Raw genomic sequence first — 14,931 nt, 5'->3', positions numbered from 1 at the left:
TCTTTTTTTGGTGGTTTTCCCTTTATCCACTTATCCCACAATAAAAAGAGGAATATGATGGATCTGTCTGGGAGTGTAGTGACCAACCAGGACTGATTTGGAGAAGTCTACTTGAGAACAATTTGTTCTCAATTTGAGAACAAGTTTTAAACTTGGGACTTGTATCCTTGTGCAGTACTACCCAGTGTGAGACTTGTCTTCCACATTATAAATAACCTGTAATGCTAATCATTTATGTTACAATATGATTAAATGTTTCAGAGTTTTACTACTGCAGATGGGTTAAAGATACAGAATTTCACATTTATATCCTTTTTCTCATTCTCTTCATTACAGGCAATATTACAATCAGAATATAGTTGTTAATACTTGTACCATATAAACACTTCGTGTTTTGTGACCATCCAGCAGCTCAGTAGCTCAGTAAAACTGCTTTGAATTAATTGGGGATGTGCCACAAAAATGTGTGTGAATCAATTCAGCTTTGTTCAAGCATAATAAAAGCCATTTTGTTTTGTAAATTTAGCTGAAAAGTTTAAGTAATTTAAGACGCCTCCTGATTTTGATTTCCCTGTGAATGTTGGGGGCAGAAGAACTGTCAGGTAGCCTGGAGGAAAACATAAAAATAGAGGGTTTCTCATGGATTAAGGAAAGACAGTTGTGCTTTGACATTTACCTGCCATATACAGCCCAAACTAGGAGTTGGTTAGTCCTTAGCTTTCAAGCATAACAGCTCAATTTTAGAAGTAATTTGGCACTCAGACCCCAGTAATTTCTAATAATCTCTTCCAGCTTGTTACAAAGTGTGAGGGGTTTGTGTAAAATATGCTGCTTGGATTGACTGAATAATTTATCTATCTTCTGACCAGAAGTAACGTCAGTATTATGGGTTTATTGAAAACTAATTCTTCAAATTTCCTAATAAAACAAGGAAACTATCATTCCTGTATCTAAGTATATTGCTTGGCTTATTCACATTGGAAACACTTGTTTGCATTTTGGTTTAGATACTTTGATCTGCTTTTGTTTTGTTTCCTGCAGTCAGAAGCATATCACAGATATTTTACTGTGTTTGAAGTATATAAACTTAGGATCTTCTTCCCTAGGAAGGTTTGAAAAGTAGCTACTCTCACTTACTGAGAGTATTTTCATTGGATCACTTAAATATAGACAGCAAAAAAGTATAGAGATTAGCAGAGGGACTGTTATTAGAGTCTTGATACTTCTCTCTTTTTGCCTACACTCAGCTCTTCTGGAGGTCTGTGTGAATTTGCAAAGATTGTGAGCTGTTCTCACTCATGCTTGTAATTCTTCCCACCTTGCATTGATAAAAAAGCCTAAGGACTTTTTCATCATTCTTTTCAAACTGAAAGAATTAATACCTCCTCACATAAAAAAATCACTGGTGACCCTCATTGCACCACAGGGAAGAATGAGTTCTGTCTTTGAACCATGAAGTGCTCAGGGAAGAGCAGAGTGTCTCTGGGAATGGTGTTACTTTGGAATGTCTGTAGAGTGTTCTGCTCATAGCTCATGGTGTAAATTCATATGAAACTGTAATATTGACAACTGGAGATCCTTGGAAATCTCACAATGACTGTTTTTAGCATCACTAAAAATATAGGTACTTGTCTTGTTCTTTAGGCCAATGTCTCCCTTCAGTTTTCTGATGTAATTCCTTGATTTGTACCCTAAATTGGATGCAATGTGGCTGAGTGCTTTCATACAGCAAATGATAGTTCCTTCTTTGCAAATGTTTCGTATCAAAGATGCTATTTATGGTACTGTAATTTCATCAACTTAAAAGCAGAAGGATTAGAATTTGCTTCAGTAGAGAGTTTGAGTATGTGAATAGAAGTTTATAAATTTGACAGCATTTCTTAAGTGCTTGTGTTTCTTTAGTTGTGGGTGTGGATTTAGTCTCCTAATTATAGTACTCTTCTAGGAGGGACAGGTGAAGTGAATCACTGTTCTAAGGCTTTATGTTTCTTGTCCCACTGTCTAAGGAGGAATGAAATTCTCTGTATACTTTTGTATTGTGAATATTGTGTGAGGTCATTGTACTGAAATTCTTGTTGTGGAAATGATTTATACTGTTTGACTGCTTTAGTCCTACTAATTTGGTAGTTGACAACAATGCTATGCTAATAACATGTTAAATAATTTTCTAGTTTTCTAGTTAAATAATTTTCTAGTTTCCTGCTGACTGTTTTTGATGAATAAACCATGTAGGAAAAAGTAAAACATATCACTGAGACATGCAAAGATTACTTACACTTGAAGAAGGAATTTTTAAAGAAGAACAATAATTTTGAAAAAAAATTCCAGTGTGAACAAAAATATACCTGCAGGTTTCTTAGTTTTCATCATTCTATTCAGTCTTGTTTTTTTGTTTTTTTTTCACTTTCCTCTCTTTTTTTTCTTTAATAAAGTTCTGACTCCTGTGTGAGCAGTTTGGAATAAGTAAAGCATTCCCATTTTTGCATCTACTAAGATATATAATCTTGGAGTTTCATGTTTGTGGGAATGCAGATGAAGAAATACTGCTTGAAATTTCTCAATCTTCCTTCTTGTCCAACAGCTGGCATGAATATCTTCATTCTAGGTGAAAAAAATAATGTTAAGTAAAGAAAAATTTATTTGTAATGTTCTCTGAGAGCAGGTGTTTTCAATGCTATGTACCAGCCTTAGTTTAAATACCTGTGTCATCTTAATTATACAGGTTTTTGTAATCCCTTTATGATGTAGTTTTTGAACATGAAGTTTTTACAGCACAGCTACATTAGAGTTATTTTCTGAGAACTCCTGGCATCTAATGGAGAATGGAGATGAAAAGAATTTTATGTTAATGTATAAATCTATCAGGTACAGTATCTTGAATACTATGGAGTTTTGATTGGGTGTTCTGCTTTTCTTACCCTTCCCTTTGTTTCAGCAGAACTGAGAGGTACAGAGGGTCACAACAAGGACTATCAAACATGGGGAAAATTCTCCTACAAGAAACAATTAATATTATCTACTTATCTTTCAACCTAAAGAGGAGATGACTAAGAGGAAGATGTGGTGATAGGTTGTAGAACATGTTCAGGAGAAAATGGTTAAATGTCTCTTCCAATTCAAGGTTTGAAGGTGTCAGCAGAGGTTTCTGGTTCACAGGTTCAGAATCAAACAGCAGGAGATGTGGCTTCATACATTTTGTGGGTAACTGGTGAAACTCCTTGCCTTAAAGGATACTCTGGATGTTAAAAGAGCCAGATGCTGACTGTACAAATGCCATGGAGGAATAGAGATCTGGAACAAAAGAATAGGAAGATCTCACTGCTGAGTCAGCCACAAGTGGTGTGAAGCTGGACAGATGTTTGGTAGTGTTGTGGCTTGCTTGGTTCATAAATTCCTCCTTGCACATTTTGCTTGCTTGGTTCTGGATGCAAGGCTAGATTTTTTTGATTGATGTGGTACAGTCACTTTTTTCTTGGGGTTTCAGTTAGGGTTTTAGTTTGTGGGTTTTGTGTTCTGGGGAGAGTTTTTTAAAGATCGTAAAACTTCATTTTTCATTAACTAGTTATCTTAGAAGAGCTCTTTTAAAATCATAGTTCAAGCCTTTAAGTTAGGTGAACTAAATATGGTCTGATAAAGTTTTAGCTTTAGAGATCTCAGGATATTTCTTATTCAACTTGAAAAATGTTGAGGAATGATTAAATGGCAAAAGTATACAAAATCATTACATAAAAGGGGTATGTCTAGCCTACGCCAATGAATCCTAAGCAATAAATATTACACATTTTTCTTAAGCAAAACTGCTATTTGAAAAAAGATTTTTCATGCCTGTATTTTTCTAGTGACCTTTTGGTTTGTTTTGATGGAGGGACTCTAAAGGAATTGCTTGTTTAATAACTCACAATGTGAAATTCCTTACTGTTGAGTAGTAATGATGATCCCAATGCCTGAAGGAAGCAGGAACACTTGCAAGAAGCCTGGCCTAGAAATGTGGCAAGAAGAGAAACATGAAAAGCCATGTAAGAATAAATAAATTCTAGGTCATGAGGGAGGCATCCTGGCCTGACAGGGACCACATGTTAAGGGGTTTTGCACTTTACCCTTAATATTTCCAAACAGTCTTCAGTTCTGTGCAGTCCCCTTTTGGCCCTAAAAGCAAGTACAGGTCTTGATGTGTGAACATATTAAGTTAATATCTGTCTTTTTTTCATTTCTTTGAATACTGCTTAAAGTCTTACAGTTGAGCATAGGAAATGTAGGAATTACTGAAGAGAACATGCATTTAGCTGAGACTCTGTAAGTGCTTTAGGGTGTAGTCATTAGTTTCATCTCCTATTGTTTCTAAACCAAGATAGTGTTTTAGTTCAGCATGCAGGAGGTAGTGAGCTGCTCTGAATCTTTTCCTTTTCCTCATTTAATATGGAGTTCAAGCCTGCATTAATACAAGCCACATGAAACCAACTCAGTTGCAGAATATTTCGTCCTTCCTAAATGCTGTAAAATGGTGGCTGTATTTTATTTTTTTTTTCCACATTGGCTTTTTGAAAGGATTTTGTATCCCTTAGTAATCTGCTGCTGGCTAAAGCACATGTCTTCAAGTCATCACACAGCTCTTAGGAAACTGCTGACATATGGATTGTCTAACACTCTAGGTTTTGGTGGATTGCACATATATATTTTAGTTTGGGACTGATTCAAACAGAGTAATTTGTGAACTCATAAATGCAGGTCAAAATATTTGCTGTTTTCTCCTGGAGAGTTTGGACAGGAATGACAGTAGCTTTCTGCTTCCCTGGAAAGCATATCCATCAGACTGGCTTTTAGACACGTTCCTCTGTTTCCTGAAGTCTTCCTCTCAAAATATTCCAGGTCTTATGTGTAAGAGCCTCTTTTCCTGGCTAAAATTTGAATGACCTTAATTGCTATATGACTTTTTTATTTCTTTTTTTCAATGATAACTATTTAAAGAATTCAAATTAAGACAGAAGCCGGTCATCCTTGTTTGTTAAAAATAAATCTTCCAAGAGGGATAAAATTCTATCTGTACAAATTCTGCTAATCAGCCATGCTGCACTTACTTTCCCAAACAAGCAGGGATTCCTGCTTTGGTCTGCTGGTGTTTTGAGATACTTTGTAATCTTCAGGTTTTTGGGGGTGGGTGTGTATCCATCAGTATTCTCTGCCTAACTGTGTTTTTTGTGCATTTTAGCAGGTGCATGCAATACTTGTTCAGGATAGAAAGTAGTGCAGAATGAAAAGAAGCGAGGGTGAGGCTTTTATTTGAAAGAAAAAAAGCTGAGGAGGAAGTTCACTGCTGAAAGGGTTATTGTAATCAAGTTTATCATGAGAGCTTGCTGTTGTGTAACAGAAACTCTAGCTTGTCCATACCTGTCTTTAAGCATTACTTAATGAATAAAGAAAACAAACTTACCATAGTATTTATGAAATTCAATAAAATTTGTTTCCAAACTCTTAAATTTTAATTCATTATGGCAGTTCAGCTCCTTATTAGAATCTTCTATGTAATTTTAGAATGACTACATTATTTTAGAAAAGTGATGTTTGACAGAGTTTGCTTATGAGCATGAACAAGCTAATGCGCAAGCACGTGTCTCTCGTGGTTTAATAATATTGAAACTCATTTATTCAAAAACCACTTTAACCAGGAATCATGTAATGAAAAATATGTCTTCCTCTGCAAGTAACCCATTAGAAAGTCTGTTGGGCAGCCAGAAATGTTTTTTTTTCATAGTAAAGGAGTACATCTGTATTGGACGTTCAGCTGGCTTTTTTCTTTGTATGTAGGTTGCTGGCTCATCCTCATGCCATCTTAAATTCTTTGGTAAAGACTGCCTGTATCACTTTAATGCAGTCTAATACCCCAGCACCTGATTTTTTTTCTCTCAAAAAGGCATAAGCTTTGTTTATTGAGTCATTTTCTAAAATTAATCTTTTTGCTTTATAAAGACCCTTCTCACTTGCTCTACAACAATGATCAGGAATAATTTTGGTTTTTAGGATGTAGTAGTTGTTGCAGCTGAAACAGTTGTTAAAATGAGAGAGGAAGTGAGAGCCTGCCAGTGTGACTTGTGATTTTTAAATGGTATCCTGACTACTTTTTTCTTCACTCCTACCCACTTGTTACCAGACAGATAAGTTGGGCTACCTGTCTGCCTCTTTTTCGGGCAGACAAATTAATTTCCTTTTATTTCTTCCTTCTGCTTGATGGCAGGTTTGTAAAGGAGCAGCTTTGCTTGTATGCTTGGTTTCCTTGTCTTTTCTGAGGGAAGAAGTTTCATGAGATGCGTGTTTCTTTGCAGCTATCCGAATGGAGTTGTAGCAGTTTCACCTGTCTTCTTCTTGTCATTTGGTTCCTTTTTAATAATTCCAGGCACACCCTCTCGCTGTTACATCAGCATCTTTATGTGATTCATGGATATCAGGGTTTGGAGAAATCCATCCACTCATTTAGTCCATGTAAAAATGAGTGCAGTGAGTCAGAGGTGGGGCTCATGGAGTCAGCTCTCCTGTTTGAGATGTGACTGAGGACAGGAGGCAGGACAAGGTGCAGGGGTTTTCTCCTGTACACTTTCACACTCACCAGCAAATCACAAGCTTGGAGTGTTTCTATACAGCAGTGCTGAGAGTGCTGACAATGCCATGGAATTTCAGGATGGTTTGGGTTTGGGTTGGAAGAGACCTTTAAAGAGTCTCTTCAAACATTGCCTATGTCTTTTTTGTACACTTCTGCTCTGGCAAAGAAGGCTTTTCTGAAAAGACTACACAGAATCTAACCATGTAGTAAAGTTGACTACATTAGCTAGGTTAAATGGCAAAAAAAGTTTCAGTATTTCCTACTTTTTAAAAGTTTGTATTCATCATGACACACAGCGTTAAACTATCTTAAATTTGTGTTTGATGTCTGTTACATTAGTTTGTGGCTGTTCCAGGTGTGATGGTGGTTGTGCCTGAGAGGTAGGTAGAGGTCAGGCAAGGGAGAAAACCAATGTTGTTAAAAATTAAATTGGCAGTGTTTGTTGGTGTAGGCTTTTATGCAAGGTAGCCAGATTAATAGTTCTGCAAGAATACACAGAAAACATGAAAAAAAATCATTAGTGACCATACTAATGATCTTGTATGTGGTGATTGGTGCACAAGGTCATTTCATTCAGTTTTAAATACTAATTTGGCTGTAAATTTCACAGTTAATACAGTTATTGTCTCTACTGTCAATTATTTTATGCAATCTGCTTGCACTGTGGCTGGTGTCATCCCACATCAGGCTCATGCTGCAGATGACCAGATATATCTGAACCAGTTGAGCAGCAGAAGCAAAGTAAGGTGAGCCAGGTGCCATAGAGAACTTGACTGCTTTGTTCATTGTTGGTATCTAATTTTGCGTTGTAAATGTAAAGCCAGCTTAGGTTCCTGGGAATGTGTGTTTCAATCCAGGCAGCATTCAAAGATCTTTGCATACACTAGGGCAGCCATTTGGTTTATTATTTTTACATAAAATATATTTTTTATGGGCATGCCCTGCTTTACACAAGGTTTGAACCAAAATTCTGTGTTGTGTTGCAAAAACCCCTTTTTCAACCTTCATAACTTGTTTTCCAAATCTACAAGTTAAATTGCTTTCTTAATCCACTTCCTGATGAGTTTAGTACATTCTTTTTCAAACTCAGTATAAGTTGAATTTGTTATCTTAAAAATTATGAAGCCTTGCTGAGTTTTGGATGATTGCCAGCGTATCCAACTCTATATACTAGAAGATTCCCCGAGATTTACAGAATGCTGATAATGAAAAAATTAGTAACACCTTATTAAGTTCCAGTATTAAATGTTCATTAAACAAATCCCTTGGGAAAAATGTCCATTGTGGAATATAAGCAGCACAGAGTAGGTAGAACTTCAGAGAGTGTGCAGGCATAGGGAAAAAAGGGGTCTCAGGATGGAAATGCACAGGTAGAAAGGTGATGAGAAAGGGAATTTTGCTGCAAAAAAGTGCTGGAAAGAAGGATGGAAGGGAAACATATAAAATGAAGAATTTTGAATAACTGCCTAATTACTTATTTTCAGAAATAATAGAGCATTATCATTATAACATAAGCTGAATTGTGAATATGTAAGTAATGGGATATTGTCCTGATATGGGGAAGGAAATTACTTATACACTTATCCAAGAAAAGAGTCAGTCATTTAAAACAAGAAACTATGGAGCCTGCAAATTGTTCTAGAAAGCCAGCGAGTGCTTACTGCTTTCTGCTTGTTGATCAGCAGCATTCTGATATTGTCCAAACAAGTAGGAGAGGCTGCAATCTTGGCTTACTCAAAACAATTACCTGTTTCTGTGATCTGATTATCATGCTAATAGTTTGGCTCTTCTGCTCCTGAAAACCAGTTTGTTGTTTTCTAATACAGGTGAAAAACGCCATGTAACCTTGAAAGATAAAGACAACTGATTTAAATAGTGTAATGAATATTTATCATTATGAAAATCCTGTTATAGACACTTTTTCACCAACTCAAAAATGTGTATTTTGTTCTCCCATGCTTGCAGGGCAGGGGAAACTACTCTCAAGTAGTACTAGTCTTCTGTACTGCTTTCTGGAGAAGACCTGTAGTGACCTTATTTGTCACATGTGGGAATAAGATAAAAAGATTTTAAAAGCTTAGGAAAAGGTCTTGGCAACCTCTGCACCCATCTGGACAAGTTACAAACTTTGTCAGCGTTGCTGATCAGTCTTGAAGGAATCCCAGCTTGCGAAACACCTGAAAAGACTAGCAGGTGGCATAGCTTTAAAAGGGCTTTCTGTCACTCTTCCTGGAATTATTAGGTGCCCTTAAGGGTTTGTAACTTGAGTTTTATATGTGGTTTTTATTGTGTTTCCCAGGTTCCCAAAACAAGGTGAGAGCTCAGTAACTTCACGTGGTGATGGACAGGGGAGTTGTCCTAATATATAGCACAGAAATACATCTTGAATTTTTAATTTATGATTGGATAAGTGAAAGTTGTACTTGGAGAGTGTGTGGCATATGATCTAACACTGTCCTCTATTGTCCAAGTACTCCTCCCTTGGGGTTTAATCATGGGTTGCTGGAGGCAGAATTTTTCTAACTGAAGGAGGGAGGCCCTGGCTCTGGGTCTTGCTTTCCTAGTGGATTTGCTGGTTGACTTCCAGTGTAACTTGTTTTATCAGGTTGGGGTATTTTTTTCCCTTTTTTTTTCCCCAGAGATACATAGCTAGGTAGAAGATGGTAACTTTTATTAATTTTGAGGCTGCTTGTTTGTTGTATCTTTCTTTTTCTTAATATTGTCTCAACATTTGCTGTGCTGATTGTGTGGAATTTGGAAGTTCTTTCTCTTTTAACCCTCCCAGTATGTTTGAAATTTTGCAGAATAAAAGAATTTCTGTGTGAGCTCACAGCTCTTTCAGAGTTAAAGAGTATGAACAGGGCATACAGTAACTGGTGAAAAGAGCCAGTTCTTGGTTGCTGCAGAAACCCTTGAGTGTCCTCAGCCCTGACCTTACAGCCTCCAGCCCTGTACTGGGTCCCAGGCAGGTGTGATGGATGCAGCTGTGCTTGCAGCTTCCAGTTCCAGAGGTGACTGTGTTGCTGGAAGCAGGGCTTCAGTTCAGCCTCACCATCATGGCACAGCAATGGGACTATCCAGGGAATGTTTTTGAGCTTAGGATTTAAACCCTGGGAAGCAACAGTTGATTTGGTTGATCTTTATCTTCTGTTAGGATGCACATACCAGATTTCTTATGAACACACATCAACAAAGATCAGTTTTTGTCTGTTAACACTACTTTTAAAATAAGCCAAGTGGTAGCTCTCAGTCTTAATTTTTATTTGTAGTTTCTATACCACTTGTTTGCCTTCAGAAAAAGGAAGGCGTTGGTTGTAATTGCAAAGTAGAGCATTGTCTAGCCATTTTGAAAAAGGACCAAATTGTTTTTTGTAAATTGCAAACAAAATCTTTCAATCAAAAGTAGATGTTGAACAGAGGTTTGATTCACTAATACCTAGAATAGGAAAGCTGTCTCCTTGCTCTGATACAGGGAGAAAAGCTCAGGTAAAACATGATAAAGGTGACTATTGGAGTCCTCCAATTAAGAAATATATTCCTTGAAGTAGCTTGGTGTCAAATTGGACTTTGGATAGCTCCATTAGTGATAGTTTGATGTCTGAGAATGGGAATGCTTCAGTGTCTTATTTTATTTTCATACATGATATATTATTAAGAAGCTACTAATTCAACTGCTTTTCATTAGGGGAAAGCATATTTCTTTGCTATCTATGAATAGTATTCATGTAATGTTCTTATTTGAATTATGTGGGACTTCAATTTTTCTCCCAGTACACTCAAGAAGAGCTACATATGATTCAGGTTTTGTTCCAAGTTTGGTTTGGTATTCAATTTAGCACTGCTTTTTAGAAGGAACGGAAAGTACTGTGAGCCTGGTCTTCTGCAGTTCTCTGGTTATGCAAGTTTTTCTTGTTTCTCAAGATAGTCCTGGAGGAGTCTAAGCCAATTTTAATACTGTTTAGAAACTATAATGAACATGATACAACTTCCTAACTGTTACAAAAAGTTACATGTGTAATAGTAGGTGACAGCAGAATTATTCATTTGCCTAAGCATGTGTTTGTGCAAGTCTGAACTGCAGTCTGAGGGGAGATCATTTAAAAAAAGACAGTGTAATGTTGGTAATCACGCAAAACAAAATTTGAGCAATGGCTACAGAACTTATATTAAAGTAGATGAAGGCAAATTATTGAATAAAACCACATTAGGTCACATCATGTCTTGTTGTAAAGAAGGTTACTCTGTAATCTGAACCAAAAAGAGCAGAAACCTGAATTCAGTCTTGTTCAGGAAGGTTTTGAAGCTGTGCACAAAGTGTAAAGCCCTGCTAAGTTTCTTTTGAAGGAAGGTTCCATATGTACAAATTGACTTTATAAAATATGAATACATGATAAGGTGCTCTGCTGAATTAGAGCCACTGGCTAAAGCAGAAAAATCATTGCTTTTTATAGATTTAAAATGGTAAAGTAGCCTGGACAACTGAAATTGTTGCTTTTAGAGGTAAATTCAAGTAATCATTTCAACTATAGAAAATTAAGAATGTTTAGTTCAGGTATTGTGAAATGAGGTCAAACCTTACATCCATCCTTATGCAAACTTCAGGTCCTGCTGAGTTCATTATGAATAAACATGTCAAAATCTTTCTGTAAGTTATATTCTCCTATAGCAGCAACCCTCAGTACAAATTGAGAGAACTTTCTCATGCAGCCAGTGGTTTCAAAAGGAGAATTTTAGATTTACAGTCACTAATAAATATGCAAATATGGATTTTTTTAAACTAAATAACATGAAAGATTCTGTGGAAGAATTCTAGAAGATGTGGGCCTGAATGTGAATATGGTCACAAAGACCAAGGAGAAGGTTAAAGTGGTGATTGGTGTTTTTGCCTCAGTTTTTAAGAAGTTTAGGAAATATGTGAGCAACATGGACATATGAAGGTTCCTGGGCTGTGATGAGATGCTGCACAAGTGTTGAGGCAGCTGGCTGGTGTCACTGCAAGGTCACTGTCAATAAGTTCTGGGCAGTTCTGGTGACTGCACAAGTCCTCAAGGGAGGCAGGAGATCCTTCCTCTCTGTTTGGCACTGGTGGGATCCATCAGGGGTGTTGGGAGCTGTTCTGGGCTACCCAGTACAAAGGAGACATGAATGCAGTGGAGTGAGTCGGTAAAAGGCTGTGGAGATGGAGTCTGCCAAATGAGAGGCTGAGAGAGAGCTGTGTCTGTTCACCCTGGAGCTGGAGGATGTTCAGGGCAGGTATGTGGGGGTACCTGCAGGAGGGTGGAGAGGATGGAAACCAGATCCTCCTCGGTGGTATCCAGTGATTGGATGAGAAGAAATGGGCACAAACTGAAATACAAGAAATTCCATATAAGCATAAGGGAAAACAAAATCTTTTTCCTTTGTTCAGTGGGGTTGGTGAAACACTGGAGCAGATTTCCCACTACCCTTGGAATCTGCCATCTATGGAGATGTTCAGTATCTGACTGGATGTGGTGCTGGGCAGCCTGCTCGAGCTGACCTAAGCAGGGGCTTGGGCCCAGTGATCTCAAGCAGTCCCTGCCAGGCTCCACCTTCTGTGGTTTTCCGACCTCTTAGCTCTTTAGACACTTCACCCTCAATTGCATCTCTATTGTTTTTTTCCCAACACTCTCAGTTTTGGAGCATCTGGACATGTAATGAGCATTTCATAAGAAAGTTGGTGGGAGATCTGAAACAACTTTCTATTTGTTTTATATTTCATGGAATTTAAAACTAGCACATGTTTCTATTTGCAGTACTGCAATCTGGTTCTGTTCTTGCACGTGTGTTTTAACATAGAGTGCTGAAAGAATCTGTATAAATCATCCTGTACTAAACTATTCAGAATTTACCATCAATAACTAATTTTAAATAATTAACAAATATGGTAATAAAGCAAATGTATAACCCTCTCTAATCCTGTCTTTCAGTCATGGCCTGTATATGAAGAAGTATTCAACAAAATGCATGAGCTTGCAGCATATTTAGACCTTCCTCGTTTTCCAGATATAACAGAAAGCTGCTTTCTTCATCCAGACATGCTGTGCATGAAGTACTTGATGGAAGCTAATTTACCTGGTAAATATTTTCCCTAGCCCAAACTGATAAAATTTTTCTAAGGTTTATTAAACTCTAGCAAAAAGTCTTAAATTACTACTTCAAAAGTGTCTGCTCTTTTCCTTCTAATTTATTCCCATTTCAGCTTGAACTGAAAAATATTCTTTCTATAGAAAGTACCTTCATCAAACATTTAGAGGGTGTGTTACAGGCCCAGATATGCAGGGGCACTCTGATGTTGGCTCTGTAAGGCTGTGGAGTGGATACTTCATTTTAAATCTTTCAGTATCCATGTGAACTAAGAGGCACCTGTTGAATTCATGTGATATATTAACTTTAGCTAAATGATTCATGAAGTTGACACCTGATTGCTTAGCTCTGAAATTCTCATATATAATAATGACTGTATATTGTTTAACAAAGAATACATTTTATGTATTATATAATATTGTATATTAGCATTTATTTTAATATTAGTTGATGGTGTGTGACAGATCAGCTGCTGTCTCATTTGATTTATGATTTAATTCTGAAATTATATATAGCATAAGTATTGACTCTTTTTGTCTATCCTGAAATTAAGTCTTGAATATTGACTTGTTAAAGGAAGACCAGTATGTCCTGGTGTGTGAACTCTCTGTTGGGTTACCATACTTTCTGTCAAATACCACTGTGACTGAAGATGAGTTACACAGACAAATGGCCTGTAAATTTTTTTTTATCAAAACATTCCAACAGTTCATAGTGGGGGAGGGAGTTATTGTCTTATTTTGCAATTAGTTACAATGAATAAAAGTGTTCGGTTTTTCTGTTTATTCAATTGAATGAAGAGAAGATAACCCAACAGGTTTAGGGCTAAAATTCTAGAGTAGTAATTCTGACTTTGTAGTTTTATGCAAGTGTTGTGATCCCATAGAGGATTACTTTGTTTTACACATTGTGAAGCATCAATTGAATTTAAAAAAAAGGCTACAAATTTTTTATTTTCAGATCTTTTACAGAGAAATGCAAAGCTAAGTGCTCTTTGAAAATTACTGTGGAAGAGGAATATATTGTCCTTTTCCCTGCAACTAAGATTTTTATCATTTTTTTAAAAATTGAAAAAGGGCTGCTTCTGTTGTCTAACAACTCCTAAAAAAGAAGCAATTAATTGGGAGTGATAAAGGACACTAAATACCAACAAAAAGACTGTTTTATGTATCTGAAATAAAGCCAGATATGCTTCTAGTATTTATAAGACAATTTAGTTTCCACATTTTTTCTAACTTTTACTGTTATGTGCTAGAGGATTAAAAACTAGTTCCTACTGAAGTCTTTGTAAGCAGCAAGAGTATAAGTACAGCTGGATTAAGGTTGTACTTAGTCATACATTGCTAACCTTTGTGGAATCCGCTGGTGATGTAATCAACTCCTGTATTTCTTGCTGAACAGGAAAGGTGAGAAATTTGGGGGATTTGTATCTGTGAAAAATAAGCAGAGGAATAAGGCTGTGCAGATAAGCTGCCGTGTGTCCTGTGGAGCTGCAGCTGGATCTCCCTGGCACAGCTGCGCAGGGACAGCCCGGCGTCACCACGCAGCTTCTAGGGGAGCAGCAGTGCTGCCTGCCACCACCACACTGCTCCGTGCCCAGCCAGCCTGCTCCTGCTCTGTGCACTGCTGATTCCTGCCATGGTTCAGTCAACACGCAGGGAAAACTTCGTGACAAGCGTTTTTGCTTTTGGGGATTTTTTTGAAAATATATTTATGTGGATTTGCAATAGGCTTTCCCACAAGAATGTTCAGGATGATCTCACTATGTTATTCAAGTAACATCAAAGCACTGTTAAATGTGTAATTTTTTTATTCTCCATATGAATATATAATAAGTCACAAGTGTTTTCCATGTAAGCAGAGTGAAGGTTGCCTAGTATTTTTAGAAGTGACCAAAAATACTCCTCAGCCTGAAAAATATGGCTGTCAAATGGTCCTAAAACGTTTTATGGTTTTATTTCTATTAATCAGATGAATTGCACAATTGGACTTGTCGAGTGGTGAAAAAGATTGGTATTGGAGAAGTGGATTTCCTGACTCTTATGCCTGGAAATAAGTCAACAAGAAAAGTGAAATATGATGTTCTTGCTGCAGCAGTTATTATAGTGGTGCTCAAATTACTGTTTTTATTAGATGATCGCTATGAATGGTAAGTGCACAGACAAATCTGTAGCAACCCCAAGATTCAAATAGTGCTTGCCTCAGATTGCTCTTTCTTTAGAGTTAAATTTATA

At 37.0% G+C, this 14,931-nt stretch overlaps 1 protein-coding gene across 2 annotated transcripts in view; it reads left to right on the top strand.

Annotated features, from left to right (window-relative positions):
• TAF1B (TATA-box binding protein associated factor, RNA polymerase I subunit B) overlaps positions 1 to 14,931 on the top strand; it is a 45,307-nt gene that overhangs the window by 20,958 nt on the left and 9,418 nt on the right. For both annotated transcript variants that reach the window (XM_056488274.1, XM_056488276.1), the window contains exons 9-10: positions 12,541 to 12,688; positions 14,669 to 14,846. In XM_056488274.1, the coding sequence (XP_056344249.1) occupies positions 12,541 to 12,688; positions 14,669 to 14,846 (326 nt within the window). The remainder of the gene's footprint in view (positions 1 to 12,540; positions 12,689 to 14,668; positions 14,847 to 14,931) is intronic.

This window comes from Oenanthe melanoleuca, chromosome 3 (assembly GCF_029582105.1).
Source record: "Oenanthe melanoleuca isolate GR-GAL-2019-014 chromosome 3, OMel1.0, whole genome shotgun sequence".
NCBI classification, from domain to species: Eukaryota; Metazoa; Chordata; class Aves; order Passeriformes; family Muscicapidae; genus Oenanthe; species Oenanthe melanoleuca.
This window is presented reverse-complemented; position numbering and strand designations above follow the sequence as displayed.